Source organism: Xiphophorus hellerii, chromosome 14 (genome assembly GCF_003331165.1).
Source record: "Xiphophorus hellerii strain 12219 chromosome 14, Xiphophorus_hellerii-4.1, whole genome shotgun sequence".
Taxonomy (NCBI): Eukaryota; Metazoa; Chordata; class Actinopteri; order Cyprinodontiformes; family Poeciliidae; genus Xiphophorus; species Xiphophorus hellerii.
Window position 1 is genome coordinate 981,671 of NC_045685.1, and position 22,228 is coordinate 1,003,898.

The following is a 22,228-nucleotide window of genomic DNA, read 5'->3' on the forward strand; positions in this document are numbered from 1 at the left end:
GTTGTGGATGCTGCTCAATATTTTCTTAACCTCCATGATGGAGCTGTTCTCCCTTTCCATTTCTTGAATGTGATTGTGGAAGACGGACATGAGTGAGTGCATGTGCCACAAGTATATCTCACTAAATGGGTTTTCAAAAAATGCCCTGATCATCATGGGTGGTTTTTCCTGAGACAAAAAGAATGCTTTTAAAGCAAGGAACATTTGTAGCATCCTCTCTATGCCTGGGAACAGAGAGAGCCACCTTGTCTTGCTGTGTGACAGCATCCTCTTGTATTCAATATCAACAAAATCGCAGTACTCTTTGAGGGACTCTGTACGAACAGTGTAAATGTGGAAGTACTGGTAGATTTTAAAAATTATATTCTCAATGTCCACATCAAGTCTGTCTGCCCCGTGATGGACACAGTTGTTAAGTATGTGTGCTGGGCAACCCACGCCAATCAATGTTTTGTTTTGTAGCATTCTCTTCAAATTTGCAAATACATTATTCCCCCCTTCATCACGCCGGGTTCCACCAAAATTAGTGTTGCAATTGTCCCCGGTAAATGCGACGCATTTGGAAGCCAAATTGTTTTTTGCCAATGTTTCCATTAGGTAATTGGCCATGGTGGTTGCAGTCTCATTTGGTGTATCTTGCACTTGAATCAACTTGCTCTGCACACCACCCTCCTTCCAATCAAAGTACTGAATAATTATGGGGAAGATTTTCACCGCACCGTGATTACTCCCATCAGTACTTACACCACAAAATGGGATGTCTTTGAGCGCTTCGTGCGCCACTTCAACAGAATGAGGTGCCAGAACACCATCAACAATAGCCTCGGTCTTAGTTCGGGCACAACTAAACTTTTTGGCAGTGTCTGAATCGGGGAGGGTCTTTTTCAACAATGAACTCGTGCAGTCCATAGATCGATAACTGTTGTGATGTTTCACTGTGTGGAATGACCATGCAGCCTCCGCTGCATTCACTGCATCCTCGTTCCCTGGTTTGACAAAGTACTGTGTGATCGAGCTAGCATTACTCTCACCTCGGACAGCTGTTTTGTGTTTCTCGGTGTCCAGGTGGTTTTCAGATCCCTTGCACCTCCATTGGACACCGAGACATATGTGCCTGCTTTGCACACTGTGCACAAGGCCTCCCATTTGTCTCGACCCGGTCTGAAAGCGGGGAAACTCTTTTGTAAATCGTCGGTAAACATACATTTGCGCTTTGGCTTGTTGTTGGCGTACTGACAGCCACGCTATCTATCTTCTGATTAAGAACAGGGCTGCCCGCACTGACGCGGCTCGGGGATTACGTCACACGCAGCGCCGTGCGCAGTGCCCTAGTGCCTGTAAATTTAATGGTCCAATGAAGGTAATTTAAAAAACAGGACATTTCCTCACTTTCTAAAAAAAACCCGGGACGCCCAGGACAGGACGTGAAATACGGACATGTCCCGGGAAATACAGACGTTTGGTCACCCTACTGTATGTGTCCAATGATGATGATTCTGCTTATAAATTGTTAGTCTCAACTGACTAAACATAATGAACAACTTTTGAATGAAAAGTTTGAGTTGATTCTTTCCATTATTTATTTGCTCTGGATTTACATATAGGCAAGAAACATAAAACTAATTATTTCATATAAAAAATTTTTATCAACCTACATCTAGCCAGTTGGTGCTTTATAACTGGATAATTTATTTACAATACTTACTATATACTTACCAACTTTATTTTCTTTTATCATATTTATCTTATCATGGATAAATATGATATCCATGATAAAATGGATAAGATAAGCGTATGCAACGCTCAGGGGAGCTGCACTAGAGGAGGCGCAAAAACGATGTGGGGAAATTTTTTCTAGTTTGCATTTTCTGTATTAACAGTTGTTTGTGTATGCATGAAATGATCAGTAATAGAGGAAAGGCACTGATAAGCTTGCCTAAAATGACAGGTGACTGTAGTTGTCTTGTTAGGGTTGCCACCTGTCCCATAAACTACAGAATCGTCTCGTATTTGACTGTTAATTGTTGTGTGTCGTATTGAACCGATACCGGGTGCGATTTGTTTCCTATTTCTATAAATGTCTGATAGACACACCTATCACACAGATCTCAACAATAATGACCAAAACAAAAGACAGGAAATATTAAGGTCACCTAGATTGTCGTGGCTACAGAGCATAGACATGAATACGTAGACGCCTCATAGAGCGGGTAGGCCCATTGCTGTGATACGTCACAGCGTCCGCCATATTGAATGTGGCCTTTGTGCCGGTAAGCTAATACAAGTAAATGGACCGAACTTCAGAAAGTGCCTTTCTACAAAGTGTTTTAAGTTAATACCTTTCATTGAAAGATGTGTGTGTTCTCTCACACACACTAATATATTTGGTCATCAAAGAAATGACTAAAGACAAGAGTTTCTAACTTTTGATGTGATTCTTTAAATGTTTTGGGGGATTTCTGAACAAAGAGCACAATGTTTTTATTTGATAGAAATGATTCTGAAATGTTTTATATTAATTGACATTGATGAACAGACACACACTTTTACAGTGTTTTATTAAAGAACATATTTACATGATTCCATAATTTAATGTACATTTAACGTTTCAAGACAAGAAAAAAAATTCTTGTATTTTTGTTTTTATATATTATTGATAAATTACTTTTGATTTATCAAAGTCATAAATCAGTCATTGTCAAACATTGGGATACATATTTTTCTTACTTTTTTCCAGAAAAAAAACTTATTACAGTATCATGTCAACTCTGCTATTGACAGCAAAGAGTGAAAATAATTCTAACAGAGTAAATTATTTTTATTTCATTACCATAAGCTGTATTAATACACTAATACTTCAGATTGAGATATTTAAAAATACACAAAAAGTGAAAGAATAAAACACATTTATTTATTCTGTGTTTATTATTATACTGGGAACACTGGCCACAGGCAGTCCTTCAGTCTGCTGGTCACACTGGGAGAACTCCAATGACTTCTGAGACGTCCTGGTACACAGGCTAAAGCCAAGGATAAAAGAGAAATTGTCCAAAAGTGTAATAGAGAATATATGTATTTTTCCATCACATTCAGAAAAAAGACATTTTCAGAATGATGGGGCTCTGACTCGTAGCACCTTTATAGCATAGCTAAATACCGGCATTGTGAAGCTGAGCTGTGAAACAGAGGCTGAAGAACAGCAGCTCCAGCTCTGATCCTGACTGACCTTTCCTCACAAAATCCCTTGGTCTTTAATGCACTTCCCCTCTAACAGCAATTTCTCATCAGCTCTCTCTCATTAGAAAACAGTATGAAAACGTTAGCTATGCTAACAGTCAGTGATTACTTTGGGCCAATTTAGCTAGATAGGAAATTGTTTAGAAGCGAGTTTCTGGCTGCAAAGTCAAGTAATTCTGCTCTTTCGTCCTTACAAGGTAATGCCAATGAATCCAGTTTGTATTGTAAAACGGTTGAAACAAGTCCACACAGCACAGGACTTAGGGAGTTCCGATCGCTCTACTGCCACATACAAGATGGCGGTGACATTGTAGAGGAATATAATTATGTTAATAGTTGAAATTATGTTGTTTGGTTGGTTCACACTAAGATATGTTTTAACCTAAAATAAACGTAGGACTCAGCGCTCAATGAGGTGTTTACGTATTCATGTCTATGCTGCAGAGGACCCCCGGATGCTGTTGTCACGGTTGCCTAGAGAAGGACATTACGCAGCCGCTGTGAGCTGCTATCAACCCGCATCTTTTTAAAATGTCCACCGATACTCCAGCGTCTTTAAAAGCAAAACCTCTGGCAAAATATAGGCGTGAGTGGGAAGACGCACATCCCAGGCTGAACAATTTCAGTGAAGTGCAACGCGGGCAATTAAAAAAAAAAAGAAATGTGTCGGCGATGTTCAGTGGCACACGGTGTGCTGTATGATATCAGACAGAGTGGATTAGGAGAGGAACACTGCAGACCCATCAAAACCTAAAGGACCAGGCATCATTTATTATTATTGATACTTTAATTAAAGATGAATTGTATAAGTTTATGTGTGTATCAAACCAATTAGTCCTCAGTGTCCCTACAGCCCTTAGACTCAAAAAGGTTGGTGACCCTTGTTCTAGGACCTGGCAGGGGGACACTTGAGTTTAAATGTCTTTACTCAATATTTCTACAGTGGTGTTGTGATGTATCTCATGAGTCAGTAACTGTTATCCAACAAGCAGATCATTTAAATTATAGTTTCATTTCTATTGTGGTTTGACTGCTGTATTTTTAAACCTACTTAACACAAAATTAATGTCATTCAGCTGTGAGGATGGAGAAACAGAAAAGAAGAGAGAACTCCATAACAGAGAACTTCTGGGTCAGACTGCTTGTCAAAAATGAAATCATAAAAATCGAAATTGAGCACTTGTTCATTTTTCCATTTTCTTTTTGTGCACTAAATGGGAAATCGGATAACGAGCTGAGCCGAGCTGTTATCCGATTTCCGGTTTTGTTTTAATAAACGAAAAACAAAAAAAAAAAAGTCTATTTTTGTTTTTTAATTTTTTTCATTTCAAACGAAAAACGAACTGCCTGAAAATACAAGGACCCACATTCTACTTTAACAGTTGTTTTTTGTCTCATGTCAGCTTTGAGGTTGTTGGCTATGGTTGCATGACGTGTATTGGAAACAGTGGTCCACTTCCCGATTCAGTGGTGGAGGCCATAACTAAGGTATGTGCAACACACAATGTCTTCTCTACTTAGTCTTCTTGGTTGAGATATAGATTTTGTAAAATGTCTATATCATTTTACAAGATCTCCCATGTGGGAGATGATGCTGTTTCTCCTGTGTGACAACATTCTTTATTTTGCTGAAAGTAAAAATACAGTTTCCACCATTGAAATAGCATTACAGGAAGTACAGCCTCCTCATCTGTACTTCCTGGAATGCTGGAAGTACAAACATTTATGATTGTAAATCTACAATCATCTTCTTTGTTTTGTTTACATTCAAGATGAGATGATTATTCCCACACCATGACACAAAGCGCTCCACCAGCTCTCTGTACTCAGCTTGTCCATCTCTGATACACCCGACAGCTGCAGAGTCATCTGAGGATTTCTGGAGATGACAGAAGTCAGACTTGTGGTGGAAGTCTGAAGTGTACAGAGTGAAAAGGAATGGTCAGAAAACAGTCCCCTGTGGTGCTCCTATGTTGCTGATCACCTGGTTAAACACACAGTCCTTCAGTTTCACAAACTGTGGTCTGTTTGTAATGTAGTCATAGATCCAAGTGATTGTTGAGGCCTCCATCTGTGTCTTCTGGAGTTTCTGAAAGAGCAGATCGGACTGAAATGTTCAGGAGAAATCAAACATGATCCTCACAGTACTGCCTGCTTTGTCCAGATGGCAGTGAGTTTGTTGAAGCTGGTATATGATAGCATCTTCATCTCTATGGCAATATGTAAACTACAGGGGGTCCTGATATGTGTTTGTTAGCTTGTTTGCTTTGGTTGATCTATGGTCTTTGATGAGTGATTGGTGACTTTTCTTTTGGTATCTGAACAAGGCAGTATGTCTTCTCTGGGGTTAGGCTAAGCTTGAAAGGTTGTTGCAGAGTCTCAAATAACTATTGCTGGGCGTGCCGTGGTGGCGTAGCGGTTAACGCGACCCGTATTTGGAGGCCTTGAGTCCTCGACGCGGCCGTCGCGGGTTCGACTCCCGGACCCGACGACATTTGCCGCATGTCTTCCCCCCTCTCCTTCCCCGTTTCCTGTCAGCCTACTATCATATAAGGGACACTAGAACCCACAAAAAAGACCCCCTGGAGGGGTAAAAAAAACAAACTATTGCTAACCTCAAGTTTTGGGTTCTCTAGCCTAAGACAGTTGTGCATGTCAGGGCCTGCAAGGCCTTCTCTGTAAGCCTTAGCATTATCATAATCACTAACATATATCTACAACCTAATTTATAAAGCTAGTTAAGTTAAATGTTACCGATATACTTCAGTAGTATATATATATATATATTCTATTTTTTTTATAATGTTTCTCTTGCCTTCTCTGCTTCTTCTATATGCTTGTGTGGCTTATTGGTGTCCCGTCCAATCAGATTTCAGTATCTATGTGTTGCCAGAGTCAGCCTAATCTGGCCAGGGCCTTCAGAATCGGTATTGCAGGCCTACGCTAACTAAACAACATAGCACCAGAACTGTGGCAAGCCGTTTTAACATAAATTTGGTTTCGTCTGACTGTCCATAATTACATTCTAAATATCTAAAAATGCATTTTGACTAGACAAAGCTACATTTTGACTCTCCGGAATGGTAATTTAAGATGTCTGCATTTACATTCTGACTAAGAATAATAATTCGAGATATTTTCAATTACATTTTGACAAGTCAAAATTCCTTGACGTAAAATCTCAAATTACTTCACTGGATCTGTCATTTGACGGCACACATATCCGCATTACAATTTAAGATCTCTTGAAGGTAATTATAACTAGTCAAAATTACATTTTTAGATATCTGAATTAAGAATTGTGTGGAAGCCCCTTATGTGTCATTAATATGAAGACCATTACTACAAACAAAATAGTTTTTGAAGAAGTACTTGAATGTCTTGAATATGTGTACATATTCAACAGAGCATTCCTAAGGAAAAATTGGACAGTCTATTCATCCTATATATATTGTATTTATTTATCCTTCTTCATTCTTATCTTTTTTCATCTGTCTCCTTACCTCTTTGTCATGAAGCGGTGCGGGTGTGAGGTGGTGAGGCAGAGGCAGCGGACCCAGGAATGATGAATTATGATGTTTTTAATGAAAATAACTTAGTCCAAACAACGAGCAGGAGTAACACAAACTGAACACGAGGAGACTAAACATTGACGTTGACGAGGACCCGACGAAGAACAAAGAACACAGGTGGAGTTAAATACACGGGAGGGTAATCACAGAGACGAGACACACCTGGGAACAATCAAGGGGAGGACAGGACAACGAAGAGACTAAGGACACAGAAAACTCTAAATAAACACAGAAAAACACAGATCCTGACAGTACCCCCCCCTCAAGGGCGGCTACCAGACGCCCAAAAAACAAAAACACAACAAGGGTGGGCGGAGGGGCGCTGGACGGGGGGCCAGAGTTCAGAAAAAAACAAAAAACAACCCACCGTTGTGGGCGGAAACACAGGGAGGGCCAAGAGTCCATAAACAAACAAAAAACTACCCACAGGGTGGGCGGAGGGGCGCTGGACGGGGGGCCAGAGTCCAGAAAAACAATAAACAACCCACCATCGTGGGCGGAAACACAAGAAGGGCCAAGAGTCCGAAAACAAACAAAAAACTACCCACAGGGTGGGCGGAGGCAAAGGAGGCAGGAACCACGGAGGTGGTCCGGCGGTCATCCGCGGCGGCGGGAACCACGGAGGCGGTCCGGCGGCCGTCCGCGGCGCTGGAGGCGGGAACCACGGAGGCGGTCCGGCGGCCGTCCGCGGCGCTGGAGGCGGGAACCACGGAGGCGGTCCGGCGGCCGTCCGCGGCGCTGGAGGCGGGAACCACGGAGGCGGTCCGGCGGCCGTCCGCGGCGCTGGAGGTGGCGATGAGTCCCGGGGGCCGCCCACAGACGGCGACGACGAGCCCCCCGAGGCAGGGTCTCTGGTGGAGCACAGGGGGTCTCGGTCGGAACGCTGGGGGTCTCGGTCTCGGGTGGAACGCAGGGAGTCTCGGTCTCGGGTGGAACGCAGGGAGTCTCGGTCTCGGGTGGAACGCAGGGGGTCTCGGTCTCGGGTGGAACGCAGGGGGTCTCGGTCTCGGGTGGAACGCAGGGGGTCTCGGTCTCGGGTGGAACGCAGGGGGTCTCGGTCTCGGGTGGAACGCAGGAGGTCAGGGTCTCAGGAGGAACGCAGGAGGTCAGGGTCTCAGGAGGAATGCAGGAAGTCAGGGTCTCAGGAGGAACGCAGAAGGTCAGGGTCTCAGGAGGAACGCAGAAGGTCAGGGTCTCAGGAGGAACGCAGAAGGTCAGGGTCTCAGGAGGAACGCAGAGGGTCTCGGGAGTCGGGGTCTCGGAGGGAACGTAGAGGGTCTCGGGAGTCGGGGTCTCGGAAGGAACGTAGAGGGTCTGGGTCTCGGTAGGAACACAGGGAGTCTCTGGAGGAACACAGGGAGTCTGAGTCGGAGCGCTGGGGGTCTGGGTCTCGGAAGGAACACTGGGAGTCTCGGAAGGAACACTGGGAGTCTCGGAAGGAACGCCGGCTGGAACGCCGGCTGACTCGGCCTCGGGTGCGCCGGCTGGAACGCCGGCTGATTCGGCCTCGGGTGCGCCGGCTGGAACGCCGGCTGATTCGGCCTCGGGTGCGCCGGCTGGAACGCCGGCTGATTCGGCCTCGGGTGCGCCGGCTGGAACGCCGGCTGATTCGGCCTCGGGTGCGCCGGCTGGAGGTGAGCCGGAGCGGAGCCTCGGGGCCGGCTGCGGGGGCGAGCCGCAGCGAAGCCTGGGAACCGGCTGCGGGGGCGAGCCGCAGCGAAGCCTGGGAACCGGCTGCGGGGGCGAGCCGCAGCGAAGCCTGGGAACCGGCAGCGGAGGTGACAGCTCCGGAAGGCGACGAGGGGCCGGGTCCACCGGCGGCTCACGTCGCTGTCTCCGGGCTGACCGTGGAGGTGGCGGCTCCGGAAAGCGACGAGGGGCCGGGTCTGCCGGCGGCTCACGTCGCTGTCTCCGGGCAGACAGCGGAGGTGACGGATCCGGAAGGCGACGAGGGGCCGGGTTCACCGGCGGCTCACGTCGCTGTCTCCCCCGGCGTGAGTAACGGCGGGGGCCGAATCCGGAGGGCTTTGGGGTGGTGACTGGAGGGATCTGACATTTTCCAAATGCCAGGGTATAGTCTGAGTCCAGTCCCAACTCCTCCAGCAGCAGCGGAGATGGCAGGATCTCTACGTCCTTGTAGAGATCCCGCTGAGCCAACTCCAACTGCTGCTGGAACCATGCCTCCTGGTCGTGCTGGGCCATATGCTGCATTCTCACCGTTCGGTCTGGTCGGGTCCTTCTGTCATGAAGCGGTGCGGGTGTGAGGTGGTGAGGCAGAGGCAGCGGACCCAGGAATGATGAATTATGATGTTTTTAATGAAAATAACTTAGTCCAAACAACGAGCAGGAGTAACACAAACTGAACACGAGGAGACTAAACATTGACGTTGACGAGGACCCGACGAAGAACAAAGAACACAGGTGGAGTTAAATACACGGGAGGGTAATCACAGAGACGAGACACACCTGGGAACAATCAAGGGGAGGACAGGACAACGAAGAGACTAAGGACACAGAAAACTCTAAATAAACACAGAAAAACACAGATCCTGACACTCTTTCAATTTTTATCAACTAAATCTTTCCAATTATCAGGTTTATTATCACCCTGGCTATGAGCTTCTTACCAAGCTCATAGCCAGGGTGAGTATTTTCCCTCTGACAGCCAAACCTGGTCAAAATCTTTATTCTGTGGCAACTGGATTTTAGCTGCGTGTCAGGGGTGGACAATGCACTATTTTGTACACTTTGCCCTTTGCCGGTAGCAGTAGGACAGTTCCTCCTGCCGCTGCTAGCTGGAGAGGCTAAAGCTAATCGCGCTTTTTTAACTTTGCGTTGAGCGCGTGCAAGCAGAACAGTCGCATTGCTTCTCTGTGACTTTGGCTGTTTTCTTCCTCTTTAAATAGATCCCTTGCGTGTTTCCAGTCACAGAAACACGTTTCGAAGCACCAATGTCTTTTAGCCCGAACCCGAACGCTCCACCGTCTCTGACTCCGCAAGCACCAGATCAGACACACTGGTGAGACCGTAGAGCCGCTGTTAGCAAGGCTAACGTTTTGAGAAGCGGAGAGTGGTGTGCTGCATGAAGGCAGGCAGCACACCACTTTGAACGAAAGTCAGGCCCAGGGGTGCAACTACATACGTATGCAAACATGTCATCTGCGGGCCCCCCTCCCCTTCCTCTCCTATGACATAAACTTGTACAACTCATCTTTAATTAAAGTATCAATAATAATAAATGTACATATATGTGAATAAATTGCAGCCTACAGGGCAATCTATTCCCTGTAGGCTGTAAGAGCCACTTCTGTTAGCCTGTGTCTAGAACCGCCTACGGACTGCAGGTCTGAGGCTTTTTGTTAGCATGTTTTCTATCATTCTTATAGCTTGCTAGGAAGCCTTATCCAAACTGGCCACTCACATTAATAATAATATTGACCACAAAAAACTGTATTTATAAAAGATATCAAAATAAACTGTTTCTCTTTACAATATTTATTTATTCATTATTAATCTATTTGTATGATTTGTTTTTTAAATTGCCATTCATATTATTTTTCAGTCTCAAATGACTGAGGGATGAAGAGACTGATGTCTGGTTCTTTAGGTTCTGACGGGTCTGCGGTTCCTCTCCTGACCCATTCTGTCTGATATCAAACAACCCACTGTGCGCCACTGAATATCGCCGACCCATTTTTTTTAATGACCCTATTAAACTTCACTGTAATTGTTCAGCCTGAAATGTGTGTCTTCCCACTACTGTCTGTCTAAGGACGGTGTAGTATCGGGTAGACATTTTAAAAAGATGCGGGTTGATAGCAGCTCACTGCGGCTGCGTAGTGTCCATTTCTCTACAGCAGGGGTCCCCAAAATCGGTCCTCGAGGGTCGGCATCCTGCATGTTTTACTTCTCTCCCTGGTTTAACGCACCTGGATCAAATAATGGCTTGTTAGAAGGCCTAAGAAGAACACTGACATGCTGAGGAGGTTGTTGGTGCCACCAGGGAGAGAACTAAAACATGCAGGATGCCGGCCCTCGAGGACCGACTTTGACACCTGCTCCACAGTGACAACAGCGTCAGTTCGTGGAGGTTGGGGAGGGGGCTCCGCAACGACAATTTAGCTGACCTTACTATTTCCTATGTTTTGTTTTGGTCATTATGATTACACTTATTGTTGAGATGTGTGTGATAGGTGTGTCTATCAGACATTTATAGCAATACAGAATGAATCGCGTCCGGTATTGGACAGAGACAACAACCACCTGTCATTGTAGCCTAGCTTAAGCTAACCTGAATATTTACAATTCTCTTGTTGATACACTGACATTACTTACCTTCTGTCTTTCAACCACTTTGAAAAGCTTTTCTTTGTCTCCCCAACATCTTTATCCCTCCCCCTCTTCCGTTTTCTGTTTTGTGCCCCTGAGGTTTTTTTCTGCCGCCCCATCTTTAGCTCCCTGTTGTCGAGTGCAACAATTCAAATTTAAAAGAAAAAAACAAAACGCGCCTCAGCGCGTTCTCGAAGGGCTGCTGCCCAAGCTACCTGTATGGGAGGGGAGAGTGGCTGGCAGGAGGGGAGGGGCGCCTAATCAGTGCTGTTCCTCTGTTATTGATCATTTCATACAAAACAGCTGTTAAAGTGCTGACTAGAAAAAAAAATTCCCCACATCTTTGCGCCCCCTCTAGTGCAGCGCCCCTGTAAGTTGCATACAGTGCATAACCCACTTTTTGCGCCACTGGTCAGGCCACTTTGAACGAAAACAATCAAAGAGCAATGCGCATGCTCTGCGTGCTCTTTCGTTCTTGTGCTTTATTTATTTGCTAATTAAATAAATATCAATGTATATAATTAAATAAAATAATGATAGCTACTGCAGTGTACGCAGGGCATTACAAGAAGGGCTTCCAGTGAGGCTCCAGTCCTATCGCAGTAAAGGGAAGTTCAGAAGACTCGGACAATCGTTCCTGATTGTCATATCGCTATATTGCAGACTTTTGGACACAGTGTTGTCCCATATTTGCGACACGTTAGTCAACACCTCCTCACAATAATTCAGCGCAGTGAGTGACTTTTTTTTTCATCACAAATGCTTATGTGTCTCTGTACAGCTAACTTTGCTAACATCACGTCAACGGAGCTTACCTTTCTTTGAGCTTCTTTTCTAAGTGACGAAAAAAGTTAGACGTAGTCCCCACCGTCTGTGAAAACGAAGCGCTGCTGAATTAGCTGTCGCCATCGGATTTCTTATGATTTATGCAGTGCAATTCTATTACTGACGATTATACAGACATCTTCTGCCGCTCAAAGAAAACCTTGTCTTGGAGCGCCGCGTTCGAGTGCAAGGTGGGGAGGGGGAAGGAGGAGTAATAGAAACAGTAATTGGTAAGTCACGTTATTGCTTTGATTTTAATCGGCGCGTTTTGCATCAGTTGAAAACAAACATGTTAACACACAAACTGGACAGTACGCTATAGGTTTAGTGATATTTCCACAGTTGCAGTCTTGACTGGCATTGAAACAAAATCCCGAGTCCTCAGGGTCCGAGTCCGAGACGAAATCGAGACCATCAAAAAATGGGAGTAGGCCTACTACAACACTGATCCGCTCTATGATGGTCATTTAAGTTTCATACGTAAAGGGAGGAGGATGGAGTTTGTGTATAAAGAAATAATTAGCAGCTGAGTGAGTATTATGTGCTTTATTTTTTCTCTTTTTTCCACAGTTGGTTTTAGTGTAGAGGTTTGAAGTTGTCCTTACTGGATTTCTTTCTTAAATAATAATACTATTCACTCTCAATACACAAAAAACGCTTATAATTAATTATTAGGCTAATTGATGAATAAATAGTTTTGCATAATAAAATACATAACGCCCTTGGGAACAGCTTATTGTAGTAAAATCATAGAAAAAATATATCATAAGGAAATCTCCATGATAAGGTCTGAGCAGTCGCTCTGTGTTTATTCGCATAAAGCGCAATTAGTTAGGATCCATGTGGTCACTTGGTCTGAATAAGGCATTTCAGCAGAAGGCTTGAAAACCGATCACTAAATACTGATGTTGACACCAGGGCTTCCTTTATAATACCAGATCTTGTTACATTGCGTTTTTTGTTTACTGTAGTATTGGTGGGTTGCATACTTGTAACATTATAGGGAAGGCATATTATGAAGGCCCAGGTACCAAATGCACAGCTGCCACCAGCGTTTGGACAAGAAGTAAAAATGGTTAAAAACTTTACCCTGTCAGAAAAGACGTTCCCTTGTGGATGGGCCCTGTCACAGCATTGAAATAATTTCTATCTGGCTGACAGAGTGCATCTCAGTCTCCAGCCTAAAAAACTAAGCAGAGCTTTTTCAGCTTCCTTTGATTATCTTTTTATAGTTCTTATTTTCATATGTTGCAAGTGTAGTAGACAGGTGATTGTAAATATTGCTTTAATACTTTGTGTCTGCAGCTTAGCAACAACTGAGCTTGTGACAACCCATGCAGTGTTGGCAACAGCTGATGGCAGGTTAAGATAACACAAGTAGCTAACCCTTGGAAGCTAATATGAATGAAAACTTACTGCTATCAGCTCAATTCATGCCCCAGAGTTGACACTTCACAGTAACATGTCCTGGTTTACACCATCTGTTATTCACAAGCACTGCTAATCCACCTCCTTTGCTTTTGTAACTCTTCTTCAGATCTATATCTTCCATCACCTTTTATTATGGTAGATCCAATTTTTCTTTTTTTTCTTTGTAATGTGAGATCCAACACTTGTTTGTGTTTCAGGGGGATCTGGTTGCTGCAGGGGTCCTGTCTGGAAACAGAAACTTTGAAGGGCGAGTCCACCCCAACACCAGAGCCAACTATCTGGCTTCGCCACCACTCGTCATAGCTTATGCAATAGCTGGCACGGTGAGGATAGACTTCGAGAAGGAACCTATTGGTGAGTTATGCTGCTATATAGCAGCAAAACAAAATGGTAGGTAGGGTCTCCTTATTCTCTGGGTGTTTAGGTCAGCATCAGGATAAAAGATAAGATCATCTGTAAAGATATATCAGCTTCCAGTCTCATCCCTAGCTCATCACATAGTATAGTTTTGTAATGAGACAACAACATACCTGCTTCTTTAAAATGGCTATAGTCTCTTGAAGATTTTAGATGACTTTGTCCAAAATGTAACTTTAAAGTTAACATTAGCATTATGGGATAGCTCTTCTGTTTGACATTACCTAAAACAATGAACATAATGCCGCTGGTCTCAGGACCTATTGAAAATGCCTGAGTTAAAAGGTCAAATGATTCAAAGCTGTGATGAAATGGACTTTAAGCCAGTGGAGATCTGGTTTCCTGTCAGTGAATTTGATACAAAGTACAGTGTGTACTTTGTACTTTAGCCAATAATTATCAGAATTTGCGCTAATAAGCAGACCTGATGGCTTGCATGTGACTGCAGTACCCAACCATTTCATCCTAGTCACATAATGACCACAAATATGAATGAATTTTATTGAACTTTTATGTGATAGAGCAATATAAAGCTGTACATAATTATAGCATACCTTCTGGCAAGTTCATTTTTATTGATTTTATTGATATTCAACATTCTACTGATATTAATCCAATTGAAAACTATGGGTGTCAATTTTGTTCATTTTGGGAGCTCGGCTGATACTTACATGAGAACCCAATCTTATCCACTGATATCATTTCCCTCCACAAAGATCTCAAAACCAGCCGCTGTCTTCTTATGCTCTGCAGTGAGAGGACTGACTGACCTGCCCACCAGGGTTAACAATAGTTGTCAGTTGTCATAGTAAGTCACTGTTGCCGACTTAGCAACTTTTCAGACAAAACAGTTAGTATCAGCAGGTCAGGTTCTTTAAAGGTTGATGATAAGACAGAAAACTTCAATTGGTGCACCTGTATTGAAAACTTTTACTTTTCAATGCACTGGACCTGAATTACACTTTACTTTCACATTTAGTAAGGTTTGGTGGATTTAAAAGATGAAGATGTACAATTATTAGTATCATGATGTAACAGAATTAACCTTTAAAAAGATAATCCCAAGTGTTACTTTGTGACTATTCCAAATGACTCATTAATGAGCTGGAATTTGAATGTCATAGTTTGTCCCAATATACCAAGAATAAGCCAATATACAGCTCAACATTGCTGGGATCTTTCAGTTGACCTCAGAGATTTTTACCTTTATCATATAAATAGCTAAAACATCAAATTCAAATAATTTTCTAAATGTCATCCTTCCTCTTCTCCAATGCAGCTGTTAATTTAGAAGGCAGACAAATCTTCCTCAGGGATATCTGGCCCACTCGAGATGAGATCCAGGCAGTGGAGAGAACATTTGTCATTCCATCAATGTTCAAAGAAGTCTATGACAAAATTGAGGTGCTATCAAATGAATTTCTAGTAAATACACTGTAAAAAACAATCCAAACCTTTAGGGACTGAAGGTATTTTTTTTTATTGCAGAAAGTGAATGATCGTTGGAACTCTCTGGTGGCTCCTTCTGATAAGCTGTACACCTGGGATGATAAGTCAACCTACATCAAGTCACCACCGTTCTTTGATGGATTGGTAAGGAAGCTTAACTATGCACCTCCTCAAATATAAACACATAGAGTAAATTGCATCAGCCTTTTGGTGCAACCAAAGACATGGAAACAAACTGTCTCTCAGTGATATAGAGAAATCTGTAGTTCTCTACTGTAGGGCACCACTTTCATATTCTCTGACCCCATGTAAGAAAAAGGTTTTGCCCAGAATTTGTTGCAAGAACACTCACTAAAACCTTATAACCAACAACAGAATTTAATTTAAATTTGAATTGAGTTGAAGCCACAGATTTTTTTTTTTCTAGAAGTGGAACACATTTCCATTCTGTAAATGTGCAAGTGTTATGTGACGTGCAAATGTGCCTAACAAAGAGTCAGATTCACATTGGCAAAGATTCACCTTTCACCATGAGACCTTGTTGCTCCTGACTTCACTGCTCTGCTGCTGTACAAAACCTCTTTGGAACTTATTGTGTAAAATTTACATTTTGCACATTTTTATATTTCCATTTGGGTTTCTACAGCTTCTTAAAGCAGCACAAATGCTAAAAATCACCCTGTCGGTCTTTAGCAATAAGTTCATTTTGGTGTCTGGAAATGAGCCATTTCAAAAATCTCCAGAAAATAACGTCACAAATCATCAGGCAGTGCTGGGCTGACGCCGTTGGGTCCGTTCTGTAAACACAAGAAGGCTAACTTTACCTGAGTAGTTGTTTATAATATTGTGTTTGCCTGTTGTAATTTTAGATAATGCCACACTGTGTCACTGTTTGCTATAATTAAAAAAACAGTGAGAGGAGTTTGGATGATTTCCTACATGAAAAAAAGAAAGCAGTGCAAGAGAGCCGGAGCCGAACACAACTTCCGAAGGACCACCTTCACCCACCTTCAGCTTCCCTCAACATTTGTTCCCTCAACATTTCTCTCAAGAAGATTTTGAGTCACTTGTACGACAAAAACTGACAAAAGCTCTAACAAGTGACAGTTGCCTTAATGAGCTAAAAATAAATGCCGTGCCAACAGTTTTTATCCACAAAGTGCCTAAACCCCGCTGCCACCAGAGCAAAACACGCTGGACCAAAACTGGACCTTAAACAGCTGTTATTGGACCGGACAGAGCTATAGAACTACATACCGAATCACATAATCTGACCAGACTTACGTGTCATTCATTGTTACATTTATGAAGCTGAAGGTGGCAGCAGCAAAACACCAGCTCCTATGGCCAACTCTGTTCTCTTCTGATTGTTCCTTCTCATCTTCATTGTGATTTCTACATTCCCATCGATTTCAATGTGCTCTGGTTCAAATTGAAAAGGCTTAAAGACATTACTCTTCTCTGCTTTGGCTGGATGGAGCTAATGCAGTCAGACCTAGAGACATCATTTACCCAAAATGCATTGCACCATGAACAACATGGCAACATTTGTGTGACAATATTTTATTAAAATGTATAAAAACTAAACTAAACAGATGTTTTTACATCTAAAATAAATATTTCTCAAATAAAGTCCATTGTTACGTCTAATCATGGATCCCCGTAAGGAAGCATAATAAGTCACTTTTAAAACATCAGGCATTACTGTGTGGTCTCTACTGTAGGGCACCACTTTCATATTCTCTGACCCCATGTATCTCCTGTGCTTGATTCAGACCAGGAAGCTGCCGACTCCTGAGTCTATAAAAGACGCCTACGTTCTGCTGAACCTGGGTGACTCCGTCACAACAGACCACATATCTCCTGCGGGAAACATTGCCAGGAACAGCGCTGCAGCACGCTACCTCACTGAGAGAGGGTGGGTTATCTGCAAACTGTCATGTTTGCACTTTTAGAATCCTAAAATTATCAGTGTGATCTCATTAGCTCTTTTAATCTTTGTCCTGCTTTGGATCGAGTTCTGTGGTTTCTAGTACATTTAGTTTCTGCCTAACTCTGTTTGTGTTTTGACAGTCTAACTCCTAGAGAGTACAACTCGTATGGCTCTCGGCGAGGTAACGATGCTGTCATGGCCAGAGGGACGTTTGCCAACATCCGCCTCTTTAACAAGTTCCTTGACAAGCAGGCACCACAAACCATTCACCTTCCTACTGGAGACACGGTCTGACTCTAAACCAGTTCTATACTAAAATTATAACAGAACTCATTTGTTACATGTCTTTTTTACACTAAAAAGATCAAATTTAACAAAATCATCTCTGATTTTGGCTTCTTGGCTGTTGTGATGGTTCCTTTTTTTCTTGCAGCTTGACGTGTTTGATGCAGCCGAGAGATACAAGCGGTCCGGTGTCCCACTGCTGGTTCTAGCTGGGAAGGAGTATGGCTCAGGGAGCTCCAGGGACTGGGCTGCAAAGGGCCCGTTTCTCCTGGTGAGCTGCACATCTCATCCTTTTTAAAAAAAAAAAAAAAACAGAGGGATGTGTATATGTAGTGAAAAGGGCACTCTGCTCCAATCAAAACTAGAAATACTAGAAAATGTGAGGCCATTTGGTCAATTTCTTCAACAGTGTTGCTGAGATAACACAACATTATGCTGTCACTATATACTTAAGAGAAAGTAGAGGTGTGTGATTTGATAAAAGTTTGTATTAACAGTGAAACCAGAATTTCATCGAAATACACTGCCTGGCCAAAAAAAAAGTCGCCACCTGGATTTAACTAAGCAAATAGGTACAAGCCTCCTATTGGATAAGTACTGCATAGGCGATTATCTTTCAGCTGGCAACAAGTTATTTAACCCCAGCTGATGCAATGAGTAACTCCTCATTTCTTAAACAACCATGGCAAAAGACACATCCTGTGGTCGTGGAAAAGACGTTAGTCTGTTTAAGAAGGGTCAAATCATTGGCATGCATCAAGCAGAGAAAACATCTAAGGAGATTGCAGAAACTACTAGAATTGGGTAAGAACTGTCCAACGCATCATTAAAAACTGGAAGGATGGTGGGGAACCATCGTCTTCCAGGAAGAAATGTGATCGGAAAAAAATCCTGAATGATCGTGATCGGTGATTACTTAAACGTTTGGTCAAATCAAATCAAAGAAAAACAACAGCAGAACTCAGGAGTATGTTTAATTGTGAACGCAAAAGCATTTCCACACGCACAATGCGAAGGGAACTCAAGGGGTTGGGATTGAACAGCTGTGTAGCCGTAAGAAAACCTCTAATCAGTAAGGCTGACCAGAAAAAAAGGCTTCAGTTTGCTAGGGAGCATAAAGATTGGGCTCTGGAGGAATGGAAGAGGGTCATGTGGTCTGAAGAGTCCAGATTTACCCTGTTCCAGAGTGATGGGCGCATCAGGGTAAGAAGAGAGGCAGGTGAAGTGATGCACCCATCATGCCTAGTGCCTACTGTACAAGTCTGTGGGGGCAGTGCTATGATCTGGGGTTGCTGCAGTTGGTCAGGTCTAGGTTCAGCAACATTGTGTGCCCAAAGTATGAGGTCAGCTGACTACCTGAATATACTGAATGACCAGGTTATTCCATCAATGGATTTTGTCTTCCCAAATGGAACGGGCATATTCCAAGATGACAATGCCAGGATTCATGGGGCTCACATTGTGAAAGAGTGGTTCAGGGAGCATGAGACATCTTTTTCACACATGGATTGGCCACCACAGAGTCCAGACCTTAACCCCATTGAGAATCTTTGGGATGTGCTGGAGAAGGCTTTGCGCAGTGGTCAGACTCTCCCATCATCAATACAAGATCTTGGTGAAAGATTAATGCAACACTGGATGGAAATAAATCTTGTGACACTGCAGAAGCTTATTGAAACAATGCCACAGCGAATGCGGGCTGTAATCAAAGCTAAAGGCGGTCCAACAAAATATTAGAGAGTGTGACCATTTTTTGGTGGCGACTTTTTTTTTGGCCATGCAGTGTATAAAAATATATATTTTTTAAATGAAACCATTTCTAACCATATTTTACGAATCTGAGTCACACTTGCTTTGGAAACTGAAGCATTTTAGACTTGACTTAAATTTGTGCCCTAAGTACTTGACTTGGACTCTTGGTCTGAAACTTTAGCCTCAGTATTAGTTTTTATTAAAGTGAAAGGAAGCTGGTATGTGAGCCCCACACTGCAGCTGCTGCGTGTTGTACTGTGAAAAGATGAGCTTGATCATTAGCCAATGATGTTGGTGGTAGTGTTGTAGTACTCGAAACTGAATTTTGGTCTAACGACTGGTCTCGACTTTTTGATGTCTCAGTCTTGTCTCCGGTTCGACCGTATTTGGTTTCGGTCTTGTCTCGGTCTCAGGCATTGAGGACTCAGGATTTTATTTCAAGACCGGTCAAGATCACAACTGTGGAAATATCACTAAATTGCCGGCATATTGTCCAGTTTATTTGTTAACATCTTAGTTTTCACTGGATGCAAAACATACAGACTAAAATCTGTATTTTCTGGTACCATTCTTTATTCATGGCTGTGTTTTTAGGTAAGACTGTGAGAGAGCCGACTCCCTTGGCTGAGAAGCAACCCCACATATGAATGGTTTCAGGATGCTTTACAGTTGGCATGAAACAAGACTGGTGGTAGCGCTCACCTCGTCTTCTCCGAACAAGCTGTTTTCCAGATGTCCCAAACAATCGGAAAGGGGATTCATCAGAGAAAATGACTTTACCCCAGTCCTCAGCAGTCCACTCCCTGTACCTTTTGCAGAATATCAGTCTGTCCCTGATGTTTTTCCTGGAGAGAAGTGGCTTCTTTGCTGCCCTCCTTGAGACCAGGCCTTGCTCCAAGAGTCTCCCCCTCACAGTGCGTGCAGGTTCACTCACACCTGCCTGCTGCCATTCCTGAGCAAGCTCTGCACTGCTGGTAGCCCGATCCCGCAGCTGAAACACTTTTAAGAGACGGTCCTGGTGCTTGCTGGTCTTTCTTGGGCGCCCGGAGCCTTTTTGGCAACAATGGAACCTCTCTCCTTGAAGTTCTTGATGATGCGATAGATTGTTGACTGAGGTGCAATCTTTCTAGCTGCGATTCTCTTTCCTGTTAGGCCATTTTTGTGCAGTGCAATGATGACTGCACATGTTTCTTTCGAGATAACCATGGTTCACAGAAGAGAAACAATGATGCCAAACACCAGCCTCTTTTTAAAGTGTCCAGTGGTGTCATTCTTACTTAATCATGACAGATTGATCTCCAGCCCTGTCCTCATCACCACCCACACCTGTGTTAATGGAGCAATCACTGAAACGATGTTAGCTGCTCCTTTTAAGGCAGGGCTGCAATGAAGTTGAAATGTGTTTTGGGGGATAAAGTTCATTTTCTAGGCAAATATTGACTTTGCAATTAATTGCTGTTACGCTGATCACTCTTTATAACATTCTGGAGTACATGCAAATTGCCGTTATAAAAACTGAAGCAGTAGACTTTGTAAATATTAACATTTGAATCATTCTCAAAACATTTGGCCATGACTGTATTTATTTATGTCATGTAGCGCGGAGCGCTGGTCTTGGTCTTGACTCGGTCTTGACTTCCCTCGGTGTTGGTCTTGACTTGGTCTCTGATCCTAAAAGTCTTGGTGTTGTCTCGGTCTCGATGCACTCTGGTCTTGGTCTTGACTTGGTCTCGAGTTAGGTGGTCTTGACTACAACACCAGTTTGTGGATTATTAATCAATTACTAAATGAATCATAAGAGTTTGTTCATGTTAGTTGTAGCTTCCTAATAATGACCACATAAATTTCCCTCTAACTGAACCCTATTTTAAATGACCTATTGTCTGAAAATAGGAAGATAAAAGCACTTTCTGTTCCATTTATTGAAAAGTTTGACACAGAAACAATTATATAGAATATAATCTTTCAACTAATATATTATTTGATCAGTTGTTAGCTGGACTAAATAGACTCAAAAAATGCCTTTTTCTGAAAGAACAGTAATTAAGATAAGATAATACTTTATTGATCTCTTGGGGGGAGGGGGTTGTTTGTCCCAACATAGCACACAATAAAAATGTAAATAAATATAGTAATAAGAACAAATATACAACAATAAATAACAATGAGTAGTGATAGTCTTTAGGACACACACATATCGCTCAGTATATTGCTAAATATATATTCAACATTTGAAGTGCACAGCTCTAGTGACTCTCTCTCTCTCTCTCTCTCTCTCTCTATATATATATATATATATATATATATATATATATATATGTATACAGTACAGACCAAAAGTTTGGACACACGTTTTAATTCAACGAGTTTCCTTTATTTTCATGACTATTGACATTGTAGATTCACACTGAAGGCATCAAAACTATGAATAACACATGTGGAAATATGCACTAAACAAAAAAGTGTAAAACAACTGAAAATAGCCCTTATATTCTAGTTTCTTCAAAGTAGCAACCTTTAGCTGTGATTACTACTTTGCACACACTCTGCATTTTCTTGATGAGCTTCAACAGGTAGTCACCTGAAATGGTTTTCACTTCATAGCTGTGCCCTGTCAGGTTAATAAGTGGAATTTCTTGCCTTGTAAATAGTCATGAAAATAAAGAAAACCCATTGAATTAGTTCATGTCCAAACTTTCGGTCTCTACTGTATATATATATATATATATATATAGAGAGAGAGAGAGAGAGAGAGAGAGAGAGAGAGAAAGAGAGAGAGAGAGACTTGAGCAGAAAAGACTCGCTGTAGAGTCCTTTAGCACATCTGGGCTGCAGTAATCTTTGGCTAAGTCTGCTCCTCATGCTGACACAGCCTGAGAAGCAGACCATGCTGTAGAGAAGATGAGAGACATTATCCTTGATAGCTCTGATCTTCTTCAACATTCTGCCTCTCATCACCTCTTCCAGTGGCGCCAGCTTGATCCCCACAACTGACTCA

At 42.8% G+C, this 22,228-nt stretch overlaps 1 protein-coding gene across 2 annotated transcripts in view; it reads left to right on the forward strand.

Annotated features, from left to right (window-relative positions):
- aco1 (aconitase 1, soluble) overlaps positions 1 to 22,228 on the forward strand; it is a 52,316-nt gene that overhangs the window by 20,509 nt on the left and 9,579 nt on the right. For both annotated transcript variants that reach the window (XM_032583202.1, XM_032583203.1), the window contains 7 exons: positions 4,641 to 4,725; positions 13,592 to 13,748; positions 15,091 to 15,215; positions 15,300 to 15,404; positions 17,036 to 17,178; positions 17,334 to 17,481; positions 17,627 to 17,749. In XM_032583202.1, the coding sequence (XP_032439093.1) occupies positions 4,641 to 4,725; positions 13,592 to 13,748; positions 15,091 to 15,215; positions 15,300 to 15,404; positions 17,036 to 17,178; positions 17,334 to 17,481; positions 17,627 to 17,749 (886 nt within the window). The remainder of the gene's footprint in view (positions 1 to 4,640; positions 4,726 to 13,591; positions 13,749 to 15,090; positions 15,216 to 15,299; positions 15,405 to 17,035; positions 17,179 to 17,333; positions 17,482 to 17,626; positions 17,750 to 22,228) is intronic.